Source organism: Aythya ferina (assembly GCF_964211825.1).
Source record: "Aythya ferina genome assembly, chromosome: 19".
In the NCBI taxonomy this organism is placed as follows: domain Eukaryota; kingdom Metazoa; phylum Chordata; class Aves; order Anseriformes; family Anatidae; genus Aythya; species Aythya ferina.
Genome location: NC_140309.1, coordinates 12103614 through 12128092, shown reverse-complemented (window position 1 = coordinate 12128092; position 24479 = coordinate 12103614). Strand labels below are relative to the sequence as shown.

Below are 24479 nucleotides of genomic sequence, written 5' to 3'. Positions count from 1 at the left end.
CCCCAGCAGCAGCCAGAAGCTCGAGACTTCCTTTCTAAATTTAGATTGCTTCAGACAGAAGTGAAAGTTCTCTGACAAATGAACAACCCCACGTTTTAGAAGCAAATAATCAGGGAAGGACCGGGCAGGAAAGTGCTTGCCCACTCTTTTAAAGCTCCCTGCACAAGGCTTCTGGAAGGTGCAGGTCCGTCACCCAGCTCCGCGCAGCCCAGGGGAGGGCCTGGGCCCTTTGTCCGAGCAGGATTCCTCAGCACCATGCCAATCACTGCTCTGTGCATCTCACAGCTTCCGTTATTAGAGCTATTCCCCTTGGGATAGCCAATAATCATCAGATCAGAGGCACTCCACAGCCCGAGCCAAGCGGGGCTCCTTATTCCACCGACCACATGCCCCCAGGATGCACGCAATGCGAATTAATTTCCTCTGCACACAGAAAGTGATGGGGGCCTGGCCTCCCTTCCTGTGTTCACTTCAGAACACATTCCCAAGAGAAAAGACAACTAGATTTTAACTTTAAAGCCAAATCTAAAACTACCAAGAGCAAGATGGAGGCACTGTGTCCGATCCCAGATCCCAGACACGGGTAGGGAACGGCTGCTGAGCGCGGAGCTGCTCCACTGCAGCGGCTCGCAGACTGACACCAAGCATCAGGGGTGCTACAGAGGGCTTCGGTAACCCCATTTACAATGTCATTATAAGGGTAACTGCTGCTTCACTGCCTTCTGACCAGTCACTGCCTTAACCTAGGGCAAGCTAACTCTGCCTACAGACACAGGGGAACACGGGGCAGAGCCTGCGGTGAGTCTCGGCGGACACAGAACCAGCCCTCTAAAACGCAGAGCACCAAGACAGATCCTCCCAACCCCAACGCAAAACTGGGACATGCTGGTCAGTGACTTATTTCACGCTGTGATGGGCCAGGGCACCCTTCTTTGTCCCGCAGGGGAGGGGATGGAAGATGACACACACACACAGCACGTTTCGAGGCAAGGAGCAGCATTGGCCACTTTTATTCTGAGTTTTTGCAACTGGACGGAGAATGCCCTTGGCCTGCAACAGAGCTCAGCCTCCAGCCCTCAGCACTGCCCCTCCAACAACTTCCTGAAGTGTAACCCAAAGAAACCCATGAAACCTTTTGCTTTCTCCTTTTAGGAAAATCACTAAGAAAATAGGAAGCTGCTTCTTTTTTCCCCTCAGTGTTTAAAAATGTATTTGAGTCAGTCATCTAACCACACGTTCTGCAGGCACCCTCTGCTGCAGCTCCCTCCCCAAAAGCAGTATCGAGTTGAACTACAAAATTCTTATCCCATATTTAGGTGGGAAGGTTTCTATTGAAGAGCTGTCTGCTTTTACCTGCCATCGTGGCTTTATTTCGTAGGAAACAAATGATTTTAGGTATTGCTGAACAATATCCCAAGTAACACCCGAAAAGCCTCAAACAGAGCCCACGCCGGTAAATATCCTATCTTTGAGTCCCGTTTTACTCAGTCTATTCCTTACAAACACTAAAACCTTTCTGGTGTCATGTGCTTTTCCCACTATGCTGAACATCCTTCTGCCAGGCTAAACTTGTACTCTTCTGCAGCCAGCTGCAAGCTATTTCCATCTAGTATCTCATTTTTCCTTTTTTTTTAAAAAACAAAAACAAAAACCACTCACTTCTTGGAAGCAACAACTCTAGGCAGCTCCTCCTCTGCTGCGTACTTGCATAACCACACTGGTTTCTACAGCAATTTAGAGCATCGTGGTACAGGCTTCTGTTATTTAAACAGCCTCGAGTCCAATGAGATTTGCATCTTCCACCTACCTACAGCCCCTACAGCTCAGGCTCCAACTCCGTGTGCTGCACGAAAGACACCTATTAGCAGACTGGACTCTGAGCACCTGTGTACCTGGTGGCTCTCAGTGGGCCTTCCACTCACCAGCATTTTGGAATTTCTCTGGTTTAACTTGGGGCTGACCCTGCCTGAGATTCTGGGGGCACAGACCATGACCCCCTGCCACCCTCCCTCAGGTTGTGCCCACAGGGAACAGCTGCAGTCAGGGCCAAGCCAGACTGCCAAATTTTCTTAACCATGCTGCACTAGTCCTTGGCTGCGTTCAGACTCCCACTGAGAAGCAAGAGTGCCCGCAACACTCCCATGCACAACTGCTCACAATTTGTACCTTGGAAGGGTTCCTTTCTTGTGGCACAGGTGTGTTTCCAGGCTCAAAGACCCCCCATTCCTCACGCTTGTTAGCCGTGGCAACTGAGCCCCTGTGCTGCTGTAGCAGTCGGATGTGTGGGACTACTCCACGGGAGGGAGAAACGAGCAGGGAGGGAAGTCTCTAAGAGATGTCTGAGTCAGTATCCCTGGGTGGTGCCACCTATACATCATCTTTCGTGCCTTTCACCACAGCAGTAATCGAGCCAATACATTCTCCAATCCCCCAAACAGTGGGAAATAGCCAAACATGATTTCATTATAATTTATCTTTTGGAAAGAGAAAGTTCAGTTCTGCTATTGGCTGAGAACAAGGATGGGAAATCATAGCCATAAAGGAATGGCGAGGGTTTTATTCCTCAAGCATCCAAAAGATTACACGATCTATGCTGGAAATGTTATTTTAAGCATAGCTATTCCCTAAATAATTTTGTGTGTCACATTAATTCTTTTGTTAAGCGTTGCTATTTATGAACAACACCAGGTGATAAATTTATGTACCACCACACCGACTCATATCAGTAAATCTGTCACCTGTATGCAGCTGTAACACTCCTTGGGGTTTTCCTTGCGTAAAACAGTTACTAGCTAGCATTTGAACTTAGTAGCAGACCCAGCTCTGCTCAGGTGCTACCTATCCAAGCCTCGTCACATCCACAGGTTTAGCTAGACACAGCTGGAGTTCAAGTTGGGCCACCTGACTGATCAAATCAATTCTGAACCTGCAATACACATCAGAATTCATATGTGGAGACTGAGGCTTGTCTAGCACACCAGACTGTGGGTTCCTGTTAGTGTGTGTAGGCACGCACGTACAGAGGTCTCAGTGCCACGCTCTGCTGAACTTTCCTGGAGTTCAGTTGCTGTAAGGATCTCCAAGCTGACTCTGCACAAAAACGAGCAGGAGTAATTCTTTGTGTGGCCACTGGATTATGTTAAAGCAATCTAAGAGAGACAAAGGCACTGTAAGGACTTACTCTGATACTTTCTCGCTTCCCAATTAGCGCTTCATAGAATCCAGCCATGGAGCAAAATACATATAAACCTTCAAAAGTGAAGAACAGCCTTTTTCATATCTTCTTCTTTATGGTGATCTACTCATCACCGCTTAACCTGGAAACTCCAGGTAAATTAAAACATTGCTGCTGACTTTGTGTCAACATTTATATAAAATCAATGGTAGGAGATAAGCTAAATTCCATGATGATGTGCAAATCCTGATCATATACAGAGACACTGTTGCAAGAGAAGACAAATGATACAGACCTTGTAACATGTAGCTTTCCCTCCATCCAAGTCAGAGTCTCTGCTGAAACCTCTTTTAGACAAGTGCACCAGTTTAGGAAAAAAAAAAAAAAAAAGAAAGAAAAGTCCTACAGAAAAGAATAGTCACCTTTGAGGGAAAAAAAATGGCTTGCATATATACAAATAGTAAGATGAAGTAAGAGAAGGTCTCTTACGTAAGACCTGCTGGAAAAGGAAGTCTTTTCAGCTGAGCAAGGCTCATGAACATGTGGCTACAGGTTGCAGCTTGGCCTGAAAAATTTACTACTCCCACCGCTTAAAATTTACAAACACAGTCTTCCTTTCCTTATGCATACCACATGTCCAACTTCCAGTCTGCAAGTTTGGATGGTTACAATTCTTCTTCCTCTCTTCTTGTTCCTTCACCCATTTTCAAAGCATTTCTTTCTTCTCAGACATTGGTAAGAGATAAGCCTTTCCTAGTCAAATTGCGTGCATCGAGATTATGCAAAAGCAAGTTCAAACATATCTAATCCACAGGTATCATTCAGCCAACTTGAAAGACTGATTTGCGAAGCTGTAGACTCATTTGTGACACAGCACAGCTGGGATCAGGCTTTCTTCTCTGGCATTACATTTCTGGTGGTGCTGAACAGAAGATGTTCCTGAGGGAGAGGTCAAAGTGATCTCTGCACACTGGTCCAAGAGCATCTCCATCGCAGACACAGTCCAGCCAAAGAGCAATGACAGTTTTCCTCAAAGAGCAGACAGATCTTCACAACACACGCCACCTCTCCACCCCAACCAGTTTGGAGGCAGTTTCTCTGCCAGAAACACTGGAGCTAGTTCTTACGATGTAAGAGCCACAATAGAAAAAATTACATCTGCAATCTAAACATTTGAGGTCTCAGTTCAGCCAGGTCCTGCTTCATCTTCGCTGCAATTAGGCTAAAGGAAAATAAATAAATAAATAAAGGCGTCCTCAGCCTGGTAATTCCCACAGTTTACTGAACCACCTATGCTGTTTCCACACAAGAGATTGAGAAACCGTAGGAACTCTCCCTGCCGTCAGCATGTAGGACCGTATCCTCCTCCGCACTTCCAACAGAGTGGCTCGAGTTGCAGTGGTAGAGGTTTCATGTGCCTCGCTACGGATTGTCAAGTCTGGTCCTGTTACCAGCTTCGTAGCCAGAGATCCACAAAGATCTAATTTTCACAAAGAAATACAGCTAGAAATGATATGTTTCTAACTTTGCAATACCCATTTAAGAGTGATGCAAGGGATTAGCATTGAGACAGAGTTAAAAACTGTGCGAGTATTTTCTTTCCAAAGACACTTGGGGGTAACATTGGGTGCTTACCATATGGTAGGACAATTTTTGCTCTCTTAGGTATGGTTTAGAATTACCATTATTTTCCATTTCAGTTTTGCAGTCTAGTTGAGAAGTGAGTAACCTGCGAGGACAGAACTGAAAGAAAGCCATATACCAAAGCGTTGGGTAAAAAGAAAAACACGCACTTATTCAGCTAAATATACAAAAATTTTAAAAAAATACAAGACCTTGTGGTATCAGAGAACCTACTCGGCTAATAACTAAACTAACACAATCTACTTTGCACTACAGGGAAACTCCCTGCCCTTCTAAGAAACAGCCTTCACACATGTGAAACGGGCAGTTCATGTAACACATTACACTGACGCGTTATTTGCCAGTAATTCCCACAGCCCTTTCTTCCCTCCTCTCCCTCCTGTATTACACAAAGCTCTCCCTGCAATCTTTAGGCCGTGAGTGCTTATTTTTTCCTGTCAGGGTCCCACTTTGGCATCCTTATCTACTGTGTGCTTCGGTTTGAGACCTCATGCACAAGAGGAATGAGGAAGGACCTGAAGCACTGCAGTAAGCTGGGAGGGACACAAGCACGCACAGCCTAACCCTCAGTTGGGCTGATGTTCTCCACTGAGGCACGCGCACATTATGAATCACGCGGCACACACGACGGCTGTCCGAGCTGCGAATAGACTCGGAGGAAAGCAGTGCAAAAAGGACCAAGAGAGCAGATCTTGGGGAAAAAAAATAAATAAATAAATGCACATTTACGTTCATTTTCACTGGTGTTTTAGGCTAGTAAGCCCATTCACGTTACAGCTGCTTTCAGAAAGTTAGCCCGGGAGGCCGAGGCAGCAGTGGCCACGCTCCCTGGCCGCAGGACGCAGGGCACGGGGCAGCCGCGTCCACCTGCCTCCCTCCTACATGCCTGTGGCTGACAGGTTCCAAGGACTGTGTTCAGGGAGGTATCCTGTTAGGTTCACGCTTCTGACACCAAAACTAGGCACTGCAACACTTGTCAAGATATGAGCTATACACAGATTGCATTACAAGACACTTCCCTGCTTTTTCGTTCCTTATCAATGCAAGTTCTTTGTTTTTAATCAAAACTGATTTTTGACTTTGTACATTGGACTGTCATCAAAAGACACACATACAGCCTGGCATTTGGCCTCAGGAGTTACTTCTTCAACTTCAGAGTCAAGTCCCCTCCCTTCCCAAATGACTACTTCCCGCTTCCAGTTTGCTCCCCGTACCTATCTCGCGTTCCATCACAGCCCTGTGGCTTTCTATACAGTTTACCAGTTACACTAACGCAGCTAAGTTTTCATAATTCTTTTCCCACAAAGAAGTTCCTGCATAAGAACAGAACCAAAGCACAGATGAGGCCCAGCAACCGTACCACCAGCAGCCGCTAATCGTGGCCCTCGAAGCCATTCAGCCCGCCAAGGCCAGCGAGGGAAGCCAGCAGGCACTGGAGATCTCGAGGTGCTTCACTTCGCCACGGGAGTGCCAGGTGAGGAGCTGCCCTCAGTGCACGCAGTCCCTGCAGGCTGCAGCCAGGTTATCGGCCACACCGGCTCCAGGCACCATCACGGCACCTGGCTGCGCTGCCTCGATCTGGTAGGCAAATGCGTACGGCCACGCACGCGTGCATTTCTGACACATTAACCACGGCACGGTAATCACAGGGGCAGTGCCCCAGGCGGGCCGCCTGTCACTTGAGGCAGCCCACCACCCCGGTGTCACCACGGAAATTACAACTCGGAGAAGTAAACACAGACCCTCATCTCCTCGGCCTGGGCCCTGCATCTGCAGACAAAGCCACCTGGGGCTGGCGCAGGGCCGCGGAGCGCCGTGCCTGACAGGCTGTGCCCAGCAGCAGGGACCGCGGCGCAGGCAACGGCACAGAGCAAAGGGCAGAGCCCGTGCCCCTTCCTGGAGCTTCACGGGCTGGCAGACATCCAGTTCGTGGTTCAGTTCCCAGAGAAATCATACACTGGACAGTGCATCAGAGGGGTGTTTTTTTTTATTTCTGATGAGGGGCAACTTTTATGAGCACTACTGAATGTGGCACCCATTTATTTAAGCAGATAAATGTTCAATAGGAACGCCCGCACACACTTGGCAGCTATCAGCAGATGCTGTTTTTGTTGCTTTAAGAACAACCTGAAGATGACAGCAGGCCTTTAACCTTTTTAAATAAAGGTTTCCTTTTAGAATGGGCCCACCAGCAAAATACTAATGATCATTTTCCAAACCGATGGTGATTTACATTGTGTAAGCATTGAAAAGACAGTCAGTAGGGTTGCCAAAAGCCTATATAAATATTGTTTTAGGAAGAATGGCCTTTTGAAGGCTATTTAGAGGTGGCAGTAGGAAAAAGAGCACTCCAAATTAAAAAAAATAAATAAAAAATAAAGTAGAGGAAGAAGAGAAGGAAGAATGATAAATTTTGAAGAGGCTGTGCCAAAAGCTACCACCTATTGTTTTGCAGTTTTTTTCTAACCTTCATGTCTTAAGCGATGGGTTTTACAGCATGTGTGTCTGTTAGAGCTACACGGTTGTAATGATTTTCCTGCCTTGAGCCTGATGCTGGCTCGATGGCCCCAGTGCCAGGTTATGGGACCGCGGGGCCTTCACGTGAGGCTCCTGCTCAAGGACAGGGCTGGGGGGGATCTGCCCGCCCTGCCCAGCGCAGCATCACCTGAGCGCGAGGTGCACGAAGGGGGTTACGGAGAACCTAAAGCTCACACGAACCAAACAAAAACAAACCCAAATCCCCTTTCTAAACGCCCGTGCAGACCCGTGTGCGGATCCGCCTCCTCCGGGAGCAGCACCGATGCACGGCTGCGGCACCAGCAGCCACAGAGCGACCCCCCCGGCAACCGGCACCGAGCCGGGGGGGGGGAGCGGCCGGCCCGGAGGGGAGCCCCGGGAGCTCCCCCAGCGACCTGCCCGCACCTCGGCACTCCCGGGGCGCCCCCGCTGCCCCCCGAGCACCGCGCCCGCCTCGCCCCGAGGCCGAGCGCCGCCGGAGGGCCGCGGGGCCGCGCAGCGCGTGCACGGCAGCGAAACGCGGCCCCCCCACACACCCCCCCTCCGCGGGCACGGCGCTCCCCGCACCTGTCCCCGGCCGCCGGCCCCCGCCTCCGCCCTCCCGGCACCGGCCGCCCGCGGGATGCCCCCAGCCGGGGGGGGGAGCGCCCGGCAGCCCCCCCTGCGCCGTGGCCGTACCTCCAGGGTGCGGATCTCCTGCTGGGTGAGGTCGTTGGAGGCGGCGCACTTGGTGCGGAGCCCGCGCAGGTTGGACAGCGAGATGTCGATGAGGTCCTGGAGCAGCCCGCACTGCTGCAGCGTGCTCCGCACGGCCGGCAAGCCCCGCGCCGCCGGGCACGGACCCGGGCACGGACCCGGACCCGGGAACGGACCCGGACCCGCCCGGGGCCCCGCGCCGCCGCCGCCGCCTCCGCCTCCACCGCCGCCGCCGCCGGCCGCCGCCTCGCCGCCGCTGCGCTCCTTCCTCTCCAGCATGCCGGCGGCTCGCAGGGCAGCCGCTCTATCCATTCCTCGGCATCGGGAGGCCGGCGACCAGAGGCGGCGGCGGCAGCGGCGGGGGGAGCGGCGGCGGGCGGGCAGAGGGGAAGGCGGGCGGCGGGGAGGGAGGGCGGGAAGGCGGTGGCTCCCCCCGCCCCGCCCCGCCTCGCCTCGCCTCAGCGCGGCTGTCCCCGGGCTGTCGCCGCGCAGTGACAGGCACCGGGCCCGGCTCCTCAGCCCTCAGCCCCCGCACGGTGCCCTCAGCCCCCCGCCGTGCCGGCCTCGCGCTGAGGGAGCCCTGAGGGAGCCCTGAGGGAGCCCTGGCGCAGGCCCGCCCGAGCGGGGACAGCGGCGCGGGGCGGCCCCTTCACCTCAGCACCTGAGGGGCCCTGCCGCGGGCCCAGGCTCCGGCCGCTCCTGCAGCTGCGGGTGGCAGGCGCTGGGAGGAGGTTGGCGGAGGTTAAAAACGGCCCCAGAGCCGTCCCGCGGGGCTCCCGGTGGGTCAGGGCCTGTCACGGCGTGAGGAGAGGAGCGGGGAGCTCACTGACAGGGCTGTGCCGTTACACCACGGTGTAAAATGCGGTGTAAAACGTTACACCACGGTGTAAAATAAATACCAGCCACGTACTGGCCGTAACCAAGTCGCCTAGTAAGGCCGTAGCGCGCTCTCCTGAGGTAGCCTTTCCGAGATATTCTATAAATTGGTCAGATGTGTGTTTTATTTGACATAAACGTCTACCTAGTAAAGAATAAGTGCAGGTCTAGCACATGAAGTGGGCATTATTATAAACATCTTGTAGTGAATATAAACACTTGAGTGCAGTAGTTGTATGGGTTCACTCATATCGTGAATAGGAGGGAAATTTATCACGGCCCTGTGGAACCGCCAAAGACAAAGCTTTCAGCACAGGACCTCGAGGAAGCCGAGGGAGCTGCGAGTCCTGGCTGCCCAGGGACCTACACAGGGCCGGTGTCGTGTGGGAGGTAGATGTCCCTGCAGGAATAATGCCTCCCCGCTCCTAGCAGGGTGAGGGCTGTTCGTCTCCTGTGAGGGACCCAGAAGGACAACTTAGTTGCACCCCGCTGGCAGAAGATTGCCTCTTTAATTTATTAGAGATTGACACCAGATTTTAAAAGCTAAAATGATATCTGAGCCATGTGTGGCAAAACAGAAAAGACTTTTATGCAAAAAAGGGGGGAATACACTCTGAATATAGGGCATGAGGCAGTGGAGCAGGGCAAATCTGTTGACACAGCTGTTTCTCTCATGGTTGGATGGATATTGGTGTATGTGTTAGCTCGGCTGCATTTGCATCAAGTAGTGTGGCATAAACTGTTCAGTAATTTTCTTAAGCAGGTGGGTCAGGCAGAGTATTTGATTTCATTGCCATTATTCACATGCTCATGTAAATTTTATATATACTAAGGGCTTTTCTGGATTAGGGTTTAATTAGTTTGCCATGTGATACATCCTGCGGTTTTGGGAAAGTTGCTTACTTTGTTTGTTACCTCCATCATCCCTTTTCATCATCCCTTATGAAAAAGTCTGTATCTTCTCCCCTCCTCTTAGGAACACTGGAAATTTAGCACTGGAAATTATAGTTTGTAGAAGTCCGACAGACTGAAATCCTCAAGTACAGGTGCCTGTGCATCTAAGCAGTGTTATTAACAAGGGTATTATTCTCATGGACATTCTTTGTATACCTGCCTGAGAACATCCATTTGCCAATGGACAGTAAGCAAGGTTTATTGCATAAGAAAGCAAACCAGGAAAAATGTGGGCTGTGCATCACAAGATACTTGGCATTCTCTGCAAGAGTTTATGTGCTGCGTTGGGAGTGCCGGCCTCATTAACTGCTGCCATAAGTGGGCAGCATTCCAGTCCCGGCGTACAAGACTGCCCTCCAGGGCTGTATGGAAAAATGTGCTGACTAAACACTGCACTGCCCTGCGTCCCTGTCCCTGCTCAGCATCGCTTGCTGGCTCGCCTGTTCATGAGGCTGGTGCGTGCACGGGGGAAATGGAGAATGTCTGAGCGCTCCTCTGCAGAAGCAGGTTATACACAGATGAGCTGTTCTCTCCTAGCTAGCTGATCTGACTCCAGGAGCAAGGCAGAAAGAGCAGGCAGGGAGATGCACACCTACACCACGGAGCCATTGTCAGGCTGAGGCGAACCCCAGAGCTGCGGTGGCACAGGACTGCAACCTCGGGTGTGCCGCAGAGCTGCAGCCTGCATCACACCAGGTGGGCGCTGAGCAGATGTGATGCTGAGGTGCCAGGAGCAGGACATTTGGGAACACAGGGGTGGGAAGGGAGTGCAATTTTGGGGATTTCATGGATGAGGCCAGCAGGAATTCACAAGAGGCGTATCCCTTATTCCAGCCCTGCAAAATCAAGTCTGACAGAGCAGTTCTTACGGGACACAGATTCCATTCCTCACACACCCACACAAACATACATTTTGAGGCCTTTAATTCCTTAAACACACTGTTTTCAAGAGCTCTAAGAGTTCTCTCAGAGAGAACTGTTAAAAGCTTGTTTCAGCCACTGACCTAAGATCTAAAAGGATTTGTCTTCCTTCCTGTTCCCCATCTCTTGACTGCACAGACTAAGTTCTGTGGGACAAAGATTTTCCCTTACTACCTACCACAGTGAAGTCGTAATCTTGCTAATCACCTCTAGCGAATGCTGCCCCGTAGACCTTAGCAAGGGTCTTCACCTCAGTAACATAAGCTCACTGGAAAAAAGCAGAGAGGTTTTTTTCAAAGGCAGAAAAGCACTGATGCATTTCACATGCTGCTTTTATCAAAGGCTTCCATTACCTTTTTAGCTAGCTTGTCCCAGTTTCATTCAGCTATCACAACACTGAATTTAGATGATGAGACTGAATTACTCAATTTGATGTGTTTAACACAGGTAATAGAAACCTGTTTTAAGAAAATGCAGTGTTGGGATTTGAAGAGCTGAAATGTTAGGTGTTTCAAATAAAAGAGGCCTTTATTATCAATGATTTTCCCCTCAAAGGCTTCCTCCTACACAGACAGTGTGAGTATTCCTTTCTCTCTGCTGCACAGCACAATAATACATGGTGGTTCTGGCATGCTTGTCTGCTGTGAAGTTAGGAAACTTTGGTCCTATTTTTAGACAGGCTGCTGGGTTTTCTCTTTAGGATTTACAGAGAAAATGACGATGGTGAAGTAGTGTTCATGGGACAAATCCTCACCAATTTCCTCAGTTTAAACATCTCCATTGCCTGCAACCAAACCAAATCAATTCATGCCAGTTCAAGATTTGGCCCTACACCTCTAATAAAATGCTTAGCATAGGTCCACTTCTCCCATAGCCTTTTTCCTGTTCAGGTGCTTGTTTGGTAGGTTCACTGCACTAATTACAGTAAAGGCCAAGTTAGAGCAGGCAAAGCACCCACTTTGGTCAAAAGTAAGGGATGGAACAGTCAATCCACAGGTTCGACAGTAATATTTACCAATGAGGCCATGGATGGATACAGGTATCTGAAGTGTACACTGAGAGTAACGGAGGAAGGGATGTGAAAAGTAAACATTACTGTTATTTTTAAAACTTAGTTGCACTGGTAGGAGAAAACTCTTGTGCTTGGGCAATATGATAAAAAGAAATTCTTGCTCCACAAAGGGAAGGCATGGGAATCTAGCTGTGTAGCTGTAATCAATGTTTTTTTTTTTTTTTTTACACAGGTCAGCAGAAGGGAACTCTGAAATAGGATTGGAAGGAAATCATTGGGAAGATGTGTCCTATCTTAAAAGACCTCACCTCCTGGAGTCACATGAGTAAGCCAGAGTTGTAGCTGTAATAGCAAACAAAAAGTGTTCAGCTTTAAGGACTAAGAAAGCTTGAAAATACAAATTTGAATAGTCTGGAATACAATTACAAAAACTTAACATTTATTTTTAGAAAAATCTCATAGTACTTGCAGACCTAGCTGTGTTGCAATAATACTGCCTTTTCTCTGCTATTTATTACCAGACTCTTCTGTTTAGACTATAAGCTGTTTGGGGCAGGAAGTGTCTTACTGTCTGCTTGCACAGCAATGCTTGAATCTCGGCTATAAGCCTCTAAGCTCTGCTGTAATGTAAATACTAAATAATGAGAGTCACAGAGGATTTAGCCCCCACCCCACTTGGAGGCCTGCCAATCTGCAGGGTTTGTTATAGCAGCAGATATGCCAGCAGTGAAAAGCGACAAATTTTGTTGGCGAGAGATATTCATAGGTCTAACAAGGATAAGTAACACCCGCCTCTAAAAACAGAGGGTTGTGTCTCTCCACGGATAAACACACCCAAGATTGACTCATGCTGGCATAATCCCCTTGTGCAATTTGTATATTGGCATTAGATGTTTGTGTGAGGCAAAAAGACAAATATTTGGTTAACAAAACAACACAGGGATAATCAAAAATGATTAGGCAGTTTTACCTCTCAAAACACTGCAGCAGGTGATATGCTGCGCTTCACATCAGGCAGGCATACCCACCCCTCTGTAAGCAGAGCTTCCCCGTGTTTGTATTATCTGCATCAAAAGAAGCAGCTTATTTTTTTTTATGTTACAAGAATAAAAATAAAATAAAGAAATAAAGCGCAATAACCCACAGTATGTCAAGGGAGGGGGTATATACTGTGGTGGAAAAAGCAGGCTCATGTTCCACAAGGGAGCTTTGTCAAGTGTATTGCATAAGGAGATTACGGCTCTGAGTCTCGGCCACAGCTGAAGGTTTTAGTTGTTTTCGCCACTGCCTCTGTCATTAGCACATTTTCCTGAGCTGCATCACAACAGCCCCTCTTACACCTTTGTGTAAAAGTCCCAAAGCCCGTGATATTTTTCAGAGCTGTTACCCCACATGACTATTAGCTTAATTTCCCCAAGGCCTCTCTTCTTGTTCTGAACAAAGGGAAAAGAGTTTGACAGATAATCATCTATTCATGTTGTACCTTGCACTCGTGTTTGATGTGAGGAGCCTATAGAAGGGACATGAGTCGAGCTGGTCTGCTGTGTACACCCCGAGTAAGGCTGATCCTGTACTTCAGTGTTTTGGCAGCGTAGTTATGTTGCTAATCAAAATGGAAAAACAAACAAACAAACAAACAAAAAACCCTTCACACCCCTGTATGCCATATTTCTGCCAGCAAAACTGTGTCTCCATGCCAATTTTAATGGCAAAAGGAAAAAAAAAAAAAAATTCCTGCTGCAGCCCCTTCTTTGTGGAAAGACATCTTACCACTAATTCTTACACTGTTCTGTGGGAGGCCTCACTTCCAGTTCTGCAACTCTGCTTCCACGTCTGCATGTGCAATGCCTCAGAAGTGGGGTGGCCACATACATTTCTCAAATCATTCATTAAGTCTCTCATCACATAGCTAGCAAGAAGGCTGTACTGGGATCAGCAGGGCCTGCTGGCTAATCCACATCCCATTCCATGGGTGGAGAAGGACCACAGAGACTGACGTTTGACGTCTGCATTCTTCCCAAGATTCATCTGCACATCTGAAGTAGCCGTGTCCCTCCAGTGTGCATGGTGTGACCTTGGAGAAATTACTGCCATCTTCCACTTGTGAAGTAGCTGTGAAGTCTCTTTGCCCTAAGCATTCTGGCACATGTGTCTCTTAGGTCAGGTAGGCACCTCTGGGGAGAGCTTGGATAGATCAACACCTCTGCTTTAGGAAAGTTGCTAGGGCCCTGTGGTAGGTAGACATGGAAGGAGCTGGCTTTCTGAGTTTTCTAAAAGTTCAGCTAGGGAAGAATGACTCTTGCACAAGTGGTATGTATTCGCAAATATTCGTTCTAGTCTCTTTTGGATACTCTCAATATTCTGGTAAATATCTATGATTACAGTGTATTTTCCTTACTTTAAGCTATAGTGCTGTGTGTGTAGCTGAAGGCATGGCATAACTTACCTACCTCATCAGTTACTTCAGCCAGGGTAAAACAGATTAGATCGACTCACATTAGTAGAGGATGAGCACAAATGCTTCCAGTAGGCATTGCCTATTGACTCCTTTCTTCTGGAAGGCAGAATTCTGCAAGCACTGCCTGTGTCTCCTAGGGCTCCTCCTGGCCTCACAGTATGCTCCTGCTCCCTGAGGCAGGCTCTTGGAGACCAGGTCTATGAAAACCTGTGGATAGTCTAAAGAAAGCTTATAACATTATTGTGAATATTTAAAAACTCAAACCTGTCCCCTGGAAATTAAAAATGGTTCAGCTATAAGTCATTACAGTGGTGATAGTAGAAAGGACATTATATTCACCTAGCAATTATTCTAGCCCTTGGTGAGCTGAGAATTAATCTGCAGAAGGAAAAACAAACGCAGATGTTTGTTCTTGCTGATTCAAAGCCCTTTGAAATCAGTGTCTTCCCTGTCAGTGTGTTTTGGATGAGGTCCTCATTCTGCCTTCCTTTCCACTGTCCCTACAGTACCATGAAAATTCAGGCTGTTTCTCTTTACTTCCTTCCTCTCCATAAAATGTCTAATAATCAGCCATCTGGTGTCCAAGATGCCTTGAGTATTAGGGCATTTCCTTTATCCAGGGGAGGCTTGTGAGAGGAAAGATAAACGTGTTCACGACCCATCCCTGCAGTGGGCTGATTAGGGTCTGGCATTTTTTCTTTTTTTTTGCATGGATTACTGTAGAGCTAAGAGGCACATATTTACAGGGAGAATCGTAGTTTCTGGTGTAGCAGATTTTATGATGTTACTTGAATGTTCTTAATTAGAATTCTATGTAATGGTATAACAGCTGTAATATATGTTAGAAACCAAGTGGTATTTTGAAGGGAAAAGGCGGTATGAGATCTATAGAAAACGTATATCTTAAACTACTGTGTTCGGGTTCTTTCTCACTTTAATTTTGGCTCACACTGGCACCCTATTTTTCAGAACTAACAAGAAAACTTAACCCCTTCCTTTCATTCTGTATGGCAGACTAGTACCGAGAGACCCAAAGTTGTGATGTAAACAGTGTGCAGGGCTCTGTTCAAGTCCGGGATGGTCACTGAGGAATAAGGGCTCTGTGCACCGTGCTGTGTAAAACTGGGTCAGGGCTCAAGGTAGCCAATGGACTGAGATGCAAGTGTAAGAGTTAAATACTGAAGGGCACATAGAAACCATGAAAGAGCATCCACTGGACCACTGCATTGAAAAAAAAAAAAAAAAGCCTAGAGGGAGAGGATAAGTCAGACAAAAATGAAAATAAAAGCAGTACGAAGAAACTTTCTTCTTAACTAGAATTAAAAGAACTTATCAGTTTACTCTATGATGATTTGTAGGCCAAATGCTTGATGTGAGGGAGGTTTATATCTTGATTTGTGAGCCATTGGGAGTTGCAAATTATTTGTTGTCTTGATTGTGGTAGAGTGAAGAGAACCCAGTACAGTACTGTTCATATTCGCAGGATGATGCTCCCTTCCCATTCAGGTGTGAGCAGTCACTAGACATTTGTACCAGGAGTCTTCACCTGATAGAACATTTATATTTAGCAAACAGTTCTGGTCAAATGGGAGTTGGTGAGGTGAAAGCAAAATGAAAAGAGACATCCTTAAAATCCCTTTAGGCTATTTTGGTACATCTCAGTTCTAAGCAAACAAACATTTATAATTCTTTTTCTTTTTTCTTTCTTTTGAAAGTCACCTCAAAGGGCACGTACTACCCAAATCCCTGCTTGAACTCTGCGTACAGTTCAGACTTTGGATTAGAGTAGTCATACCATATTTAAGCTACTTAGTACATCCACAAATTAACCAGCTAACAGCATACACTAGCATGAGCGCAAGAAGTAATGATAGCCTAAACCTTCTGTACAAGACTATGCAAAACTTCTTTGAATGGGAGCATTTGTCTTAGTGTAAAGAGCCAAGGCTTGGTGCATATACTTAACTTTTCAACCACCAGGTAGTCCCTACCCAAACTACTCACAAAGCACAAATGCACATGCAGATAAATCTTTCTCTGATGATGCTGCAGGAAATTGTGAAACGCATGTTCTATTCAAACACAGAAGTCTATAAAACCAAATAAGCATATTTTTTACATTAACGTTTGATTTAAGTTTCTAATTTTGAAGGATACCATGGTATAAATGCTCTCCATTCTGGTTCTGTGGTTATCATGTATGATATTCCTAACAGATACCTGGGGTGACTGGCAGCACTCCGATTTTAGAAAAAAAAAAAAAAAAAAAAAAGAAAAAGACCTCTTTAGACAAAGTGCTAGAAAGCACAGCCTATCTCACTACCCTATTTCTGTCAGTAGCCACTAGTGGTAGGGCTCAGCTGCCCCATTTCTGCACAAACACACACCTACCCTTGGTAGTAACTTCTGGAGAGAGAAAGGTCCTGGTTAGTACTTATCAGCATTTGAATTCAGTCTGTTGGTTTTCTGGTAACTCTTCTTCCTCAGTTTCCATCGCAATCATCAACTTTCACAGTAACACTGTCTCTGGAAATGGTTTGCCCCGGAAGCAAGATAAGCAGAACATGAACACTAGCAGGAACTGAGCCAAAGTTTTGAAAATCCTGGCTCTCGCTCTGCAGCACCAAATAGGAAACTGTTTGCATTCATGGAAGACTAATGTACAGGAAAGGTCAAAGTAAACTCCTACCACTTTCCCTCATATCTGAGCCTAGTTTTTCCTGATCCAGCAGCTCACAAGTTTATTTACCTCTGCCCTCACTGCAGAACTGAAGAATTCATCCAGCTGAGAAATAATCGGCTTCTGCAGTTCACAAGGTAAAAGTCCCCATTGTTTTCTGGTGGGGAATACCACCTGACGAGGCCTGAGCATTGGATCACAATAGGGACAGAGGTCCCAGCGCAGGAAAGTGTTTTCTTCAGGACGTTGCATAAGCACAAAGTTAATTTTAAGTCCATGTTACAGTGCCATAGCAGTCAATACAACAAAAGCATTTACGTTGAAGTCAAGTTAGTACCTGTTTTTAATTGCTGCTGCAAAGGCTTTGCCTAAGCACACTTTCAGGTGCTGCCTTGGAAAGGAACACATACCAGCAGAGAGTAAAGTGTTTTGCTAAATCAGAGCATGTTGCAGTACCTTTCACTCTGTATAGTCTCCATTACAGGAAGAAAGGTGGCAGAAGCCGAGCTTTTGACATTAGAATGATCCTTCTGCATCCCTAACTGTGGGTTATTTTAATTAAAAAAAAAAAAAAAAGTTGAAAAAGCTAATACAGAAGACTTCATTCTCCCATAAGGCACTGATCTTTTCAGTGTGTCTGTAAGGAGCTGCATAGGTCCAATTTAAACTGGAGGAGAAACTGCCCTTGACTTCGGAAAGCTTGTGATCAGGTTTTGAGCAGAGGCCATGAGACTAAATGACCTGTACATCACTAAATAGTGCACGATTCCCAGCTTCTGACTGAGAAGGCAGGAATTCTAACTGCAGGGCCTGAAACTGGTGCCACTGTATTTTCTGAACGTACTATCTGGGGAGAAGCAAATCTCTATGAAGGCAAAAATTTGGAAAAAAAAAAAAAAAAAAAAAAAAAAAAAGAATTTACATTAAGAAAATAAAGCTTTCCTGTGACTCTAACGTGACAGATGCTACAGGAGCTTGGAAACAGTCATCAGGAGGGAAAGAGAGAGTGAAATTATAGTCTTAGGCCTAGCTTCATCATCATGAAGAGGCTTTTGGAAAGTTGGCTCAGTCAGTACTTGGGGATGACAACCAGTTTACACAGGCCTCTTCCTCTCTGGAATGCTTTCTCGTCATACGCACTGATAACAGCACCCCCCGTGCCAGGAAGTAATACAAACACATCCTCTTTGAAAAGCTATCTAAAAAAACCGGGAGGAATTTTTTTCTGATTGCAGTAGAGTGACACCAGTCCTACAACAGCCATCTGCATGCCACTCCTGTTTCCTTCCTTGTTTTTATTTTCAGCTCTTTTTATAGCCAATGTATTTCCAAACACTCCACAAGAGATTCTGAGTTGAGAGCTTTTGCAGTTTCTGGTCGCTTGCATTACACTAATGCAACCTGTTTGCAGCAGACCTCCTCATCTATAATTTACTGACACAGCTGGAATAGCCCAAAGCATAACACTAAGCCATGAGAGGAAAGCAGTGCGAGGAAGCAACTAGGTCAGCTACCTGGCCTAAAGAATCAGTGGATTAGCATGGTGTCTCTCACATCTCAGGTGCTCATGTTTCCACCATTCAATGCAGTTTCTGTTTGTTCGGATGAACTCCCTTCTTCCCTATAAATAAAATGATAGTTACAGGGAACGGAGATGCTGGCATGAAGCAGCACACTGTATTTCTTTCCCATGGAAAGTCCTGTTCAATAAAAATTGAAAACTGCTTTCAAAACCAAGATTCATCTTGTTAATTCTGTCTCCTCCTCAGGCCAGAATGTGTTTTTATGCCCTGAAGAACTAAGGGAAATATTCGTAAATGCTTTCAGTAATGCAAGGAAAGAGTCCCTAACTGTAGCTTGCAGTTTACTGGGAATACGTGCTTCCAGTACTTTGGCTTCCAGACAGTATAGTCATGATTTCAGAAACCATTTCAAAGAAGGGAATGATGACCGTGTGGTTGAGACGTTGAGACTGGACCAGTCTGGTTCAGTTCTTGGCTCTTTCAGAAAGTATAGCCCTGGGCAAATCATCTGATCGGGTAGCTTCCCCATGAAGTAGGGATGATAATGGGTCCTCTGTCTGACACATCTATTAAAACTACACAGAGCACTTGAGATTTAAAATTACAAGGATGAAAATGATAGATCTGATTCATATCCGTACTTCCCAGAATCCTTTTCTATAGGTCAGGTTTTGACCATTACAGTGGTACAATAAAAAATTATTCCATTGGCTTAGCGGAATTTCTCCAAGTGTTCACTGAGCTAAATGAAGCCGGAACTTAAAATATTAGATCTAAGTGCTTCTTTTTGTTTCCTTTTCTTTGATGGGATTGTATTCGTGGCTATTGGGAATGGAATATCTCCAGCTCCCATCTGTCCATGAATGTCTTTTCAGTTTCAACTTGTTAGCTCTGCAGTTCTGTACCATCTCTGAGATTTGCAAACTCCTCCAAATCTAAAAGCAGAGCTCAGTAATATTGCCTCTTTTTTTTTTTTTTTTTTTTTTTTAACCAAAATGACACACCCCCCAAACTATAAACACAGTAATTAACCCTAAACAATTCACATTTGAAATAGGGAATCAGATCCTCAAAACCACAAGCATACAAATGTTTCCCTAAAGGATAATCAGGATGTTGGACTTGCTAATAATTTTATGTAGGTATGCAAGCTATGAGAGAACCCATATGGTCCTTTTCCATGCTACAGTTCTGCTACAAAGCTATATGCCTGTAGAGTTTCAGCACTTGTTGGCTCTCCTTGATGTTTTCAATATAGCATGTGTTGTTCAAATATGCTTTGAAGGTAAGAATTTTAGCAAGTCATTGCTCTCTGTACTTTCTCTACATCCTGACCCCTCGATACCCTTGAAACTGGAAGTATCACAGTCAGAAAGGGTGCTACAGAAATATTCCCGTCTCCTCTTATCAGCCTTGACCCATCTGAAAAACAACAGAACTGGAGCTGCAAATGTCTTTCTGCTCACATCTTTCCCTCTCACACATGCCCCAGAGCTATACAATAGGAGAACTGCTTAGAATATCATAGCAGAGTTTTGCCTACAGCAGACACAGCCATCTGCAAAGAATTCACATTTCAAGACCTGCCGGTTCCAATGGATCTGAAAATCACAACTAGTCAGCAGGCCTGGATGCAGTCTGCATTGCTAAACGCTTGGGTGCACTCATATAATTGCATAATTCAGCGTTGTGAACTCCCTCTTCTCAGACAATGTGTTTTAGATATCGACTGCACAGAAGGTCAGCTTGTGCTAGAAAAACAAACAGGCTGCTTTGCTTAGTCCAGCAGCGTAGGGAGGGCTGGGAATAGGCTATGACAGGAGACATCCAGCCCTGTTAATTGTTGTTACTGGGATGTGCTCAGAGGATTTCAACCTAGCTTTTAGCAGTCCAGACTTTATGCTTTTTTTTTTTTTCCTTTCATGTAGTGATGTGTAGAGGGTCCAGTCAAGACTGACTTCTGATGCCATTAGTCATTACGCAGACAGTTCTCAGGCCAAACCGCTAAGTGCCTGAGACATACAGGTGCAGCAGAGCGTGCCGCAGAGATGCACCAACTCCTGTTACCTGTGGTACACTGCCTCTGCTTCTGAAATACTGGGCAGATCAAGTCAGCTTGTGGGGATCCCTAATAACGTATTTATTGGATTCAGACAAATTTCATAAAAGAGTAGAGATGTTGCAGATAATTAGGTCCTGACTTGTTTGGGGAACTTTGTGATGAAAGTTCCAAGCATTCATTTGACATCAGTACTGATCAGGCACTGGAGAAAAGGTCTCACACGTTCCCATCAGAAAAGCTACATTTGGGGGATGCAGTTAGCCACAAAACCCAAATTGCTTTTTGCTCACAGAATTATCTGACGCATCTGATAGATGATGCACGGGCAGCCCAACTGATTGTGTTAGGCCACACAATCATTCAGAAGTAGGCTGGAAATGAAGGGCTGTCCCCTCTTACGCTCATTCTGTGAATTGAGTTATCCAGGCTCTTGCAGTCAGCACAAACCAACATCCCCAAACACAGGGGCTTCCCCCCAGAGAAGCAGCTGGGAATTAAAGAGGGGAAGAAAAAATAAATCTTTGCATTAACGCTGAGCTGAGAAAAGAACCTGAACTTTGACTTGCAGTTGTTATTCGTATAGCAACCCTCACCTCAGAGAAAGGCCCCTGGGTAATCCTGGAAGCCAAGGTTAGAGCTGCACAAGAAAGTAAGAGGAGGAGCGAGGACAGCCCAGCAATCAGGAAATAGGAACGTGGGGCTTTGCCCCCACCTGGAGCAAATGAAGAAATGACCATGTAACTTTACAGACTGAAACGTATCAGGTGGCTGGCTGCACAGACCTAAAGGACTTTTCTGCCCTGTGGAGTATTTCCAGGTGTCCAAGGCCCTCAGTAAACAGGGATGCACTTCTCTCAAAATGGGTGCGGGTGGAATGACACAGCCTTCCCCTACCGGGAACACAAGAAAGGCAGAATAAAAGTGTCTAATTATGGTGTAATTTATTTTTCTCTTCTGCAAGGGGCTATCAGTGTTCTGTGAGGTAGATAAGGCAGCACATTAGAAAGGCACATCAATGGTGCTGCCAGGGAAACCTGGCTTTTGTCCTCCCTTTAGTGCTACCTACAGCATTCCTGCTGCAAGGGCAGGGGAGAAGCTTGTAAATAGCAAACAGGCACAACGCTTAGCAAAGTCATCACAACGCATGACTACTGCGCAGGCTGTTTTTATTTAATGCTTTCTTTTAGTAGGTGCTTCAAAGGTATATATGTTTAGAGCCAATTATATGCAGAGAAATCAAAAAGATACCAAAGTAACAAGCAGTAGGAATACCGGGAGCTGCAGAAATAAGTACCCGTCGGTTTTTCTCCCAGGGTGTCTTACCTTGTAGGATAAAGCCACAATTATGAACATGTTAAAATAGCCTTTATTTATTTGGCTACTCAGGAGAGAGGAGAAACTCCGTCTTACTTGTGTGGTAGTGGGGGAACACAGCCTGAGAGGTCCAGCACTGCAGCCTTACACGCTCCTGTAAGAGACATTCCCTTCCTGTACACTCTCCTCAGGAAACATATGTGCCCTGATGAGCTGAGTTATCATATTACAGCCACAAAAAATTCAAGGATGTGTTAGATGCTTCCTTGATGGTTAGTGTGGTGGTCAGGAGGAAGGGTGCAGACTCAGTCAGCTTGGAAAAACAGACCAAAAAATAATAGCACAGACCCCTCCTGTGCTTACATCTGGGGGGGGGGGGGGGGGGGAAGCTCGGCAAATGATGAGAATTAGAGTTCAGCTGCTGCAAATGACTTGTAACTGATTATCTTCAATGCTCAATTAAACTGCTTGAGTCAGGGGAAATGCTGGGGGGTTGTGGCAGTTGCTGTATGTCCTACTGAGAAGTGAGGGGAGCTTAGCAGGCGTAGCAGTTCCTGCAGTCTAGGATGGCCACTTCATAGTCAAGTGGTAGGACTGTGTGCTCTGGGCTGTCTGAAGGAAGCAGAACTTCCACAAGGTTTTTGAAACGGTTCATTAGTTAATGAGGAGTAATTTATCATGATGACTGCTATTTTGAGGAGTTTTTCAGAGGCCCTAATATGCTAGGCCCTAAACTGACGTTAGAGATCAGTGCTGCTCAAAGACTTGCAGCATGGAGGAAGGAGAACTAGCTGTGTGCCCTGCAGTGTGGGGTACTGGCAGAGCAAACTGCAATTGTTTCATCCAGTAGCATGGGTCTACATCCTCTGGGAAATGCTGTGTGAGAGCAAAGTGGTATAAGGAGTTGTTCATCCTGAAAATCAGGAAATAAGTTGGACCGCCTCATTCCCGTGTGACCGTGGCACTCCCTTCTGATTACTACCTGGACATGATGGCAAAGGGCAGGAATGTACCGGGGCATCGGAGGGGAAGGCACTGACCTGGGCTCTTCAGGAGGCTTGTGCTGGATGGTCAGAACAGCTCCTTTCTGGTCCTAAAGAGCTGTAAAAACTTAGCTGAAAAGCAGCATAGCCCACTACACCTCACACCTAAACTTATAGGTGCACAGAAACAGCTGTTTGCAGATTAGCCCATTGTGCCAGCTGTGTATTTTGAAGTTATTTGTCAAAGGAGAAAAAACTGATTGGATACACATGAAATCCACCTGGCCTGGGCTGCGAGATAGGATTCAGTGGAAAGGTTGTGCCTGCTGTGGCTGAGCTGCAGATGAATGGCCCTGCGTGCTGCTGATGTGCACACAGGCAGCTCGTTCTGCCAGGGGAGGTAATAAATACCTTAAAAATAAATAAAAGCCTTGGGGGCAGGGGAGTGAGGAGGTGTAGTTGCCCCTGCACAGCTGAGTTGTAGGAATCAGACCTTGCTGGGTGAATCCTGTACTTCTGGCTAAAACTTCCTCTCAGCTTGCGGTACTATTCCATTCTCACAAGTGAAATTGGATCTCTTATCCTTGTCAAATCACAGGGTCCCTGTTTATTTACTTCAGCACATGGAAAGTAAAGGGCTCTCTTCCCACCTATCTTGCTGTAAGTTCACAAAAGATGATACAGAGCTGGATCCCTTTTATCATGCAAGGCTCCTAGTTCCCAAATTCTGTCACAGCCTTTTCCAGAGGGGCATTGCCCCCCTAACAGCTGCCCAGCCCTCAGCCTCTGCGGGAGCGCTGGGGGAAGACTGGGGACTTGCAGCAGGGCCATACACACACACACACACCCCAGGTCACGCATGCAAGCGAGCCATGCAAATTCAGGCTCTGGGAGTCCCAAGGGCAGAGCACATTCCCCAGCCACTGCCCCAGCACTGTACTTTCCCACAGATGAACCTCACAGAGAACTTGTGTATGGAGAGGGACAGAAACAAAGAAACACTTGCAAAAGGAGATGACAAAAGCCTCCAGGAGTCAGTTTTCTTATCTGCAGTTTGCACTCAAATAACCCCAAATGGCCGCTTATCTGGAGCAACAATGGATTGATTTAAATGTGCAAAAAACCCTGAAGAGTTTATCAGGTTTCTCAGATAAACAGCCTGCAGTGATGTCACAAGGGGGTGGATGATGAGCTCATGGGGAAACGCAGTCCTCTGCCACTGCCAATACAGGGCCTTGTCTGCTAAGCTCAGATGGAGATTTGAAATACCGACGGGTTTGGGATGTTCAGGGCTGGGGCTCTGCTCTCCTGCCTGGGACGTGCAGGGAAGGTTATGACGGTTTTCACACAACATCTGGCTATTTAAAGATCCTGGGATAAAAATGTATCAACACTTCTACCCTGTAAGCAGAGCTGCAGAGCAGATGCCAGCTATCTATGGAGGCTGCCGAACACGAAGCACTGATCTCGCAGATAAGTCGTGCTTGCTTCCTGCTCCCTCAGGACTTGACCCAGGGTCTCTTGAAGTTGTCAGAAGACTTGCGATTGACTTGTCTCTCAGTTAGTGCTCCCATTGCCCGAAACAGACAGTTCTTTAATTACTGCATGAAGAGCATCCCCCAGTAAGCTGGAGGCACAGACGCACTGAATTTGCTAGAAGCTAA

At 46.7% G+C, this 24479-nt stretch overlaps 1 protein-coding gene and 1 long non-coding RNA gene across 2 annotated transcripts in view; both read right to left on the bottom strand.

The window, feature by feature from the left end:
* The window catches only part of KSR1 (kinase suppressor of ras 1), a 63355-nt gene extending 54951 nt beyond the window's left edge, over window positions 1-8404 (bottom strand). The window contains 1 exon segment of the mRNA XM_084492782.1: window positions 8015-8404. Coding sequence (XP_084348908.1) covers window positions 8015-8344 — 330 coding nt within the window. The 5' untranslated portion in view covers window positions 8345-8404.
* A 12462-nt stretch (window positions 8405-20866) lies between these two features.
* LOC311421550 lies at window positions 20867-22946 on the bottom strand. Its single transcript, XR_014684903.1, has 2 exons — window positions 22873-22946; window positions 20867-21986 (listed from the first exon to the last, which is right to left on the bottom strand). It is a non-coding gene; the product is annotated as an uncharacterized lncRNA (long non-coding RNA).
* Between the last annotated feature and the right edge of the window lie 1533 nt (window positions 22947-24479).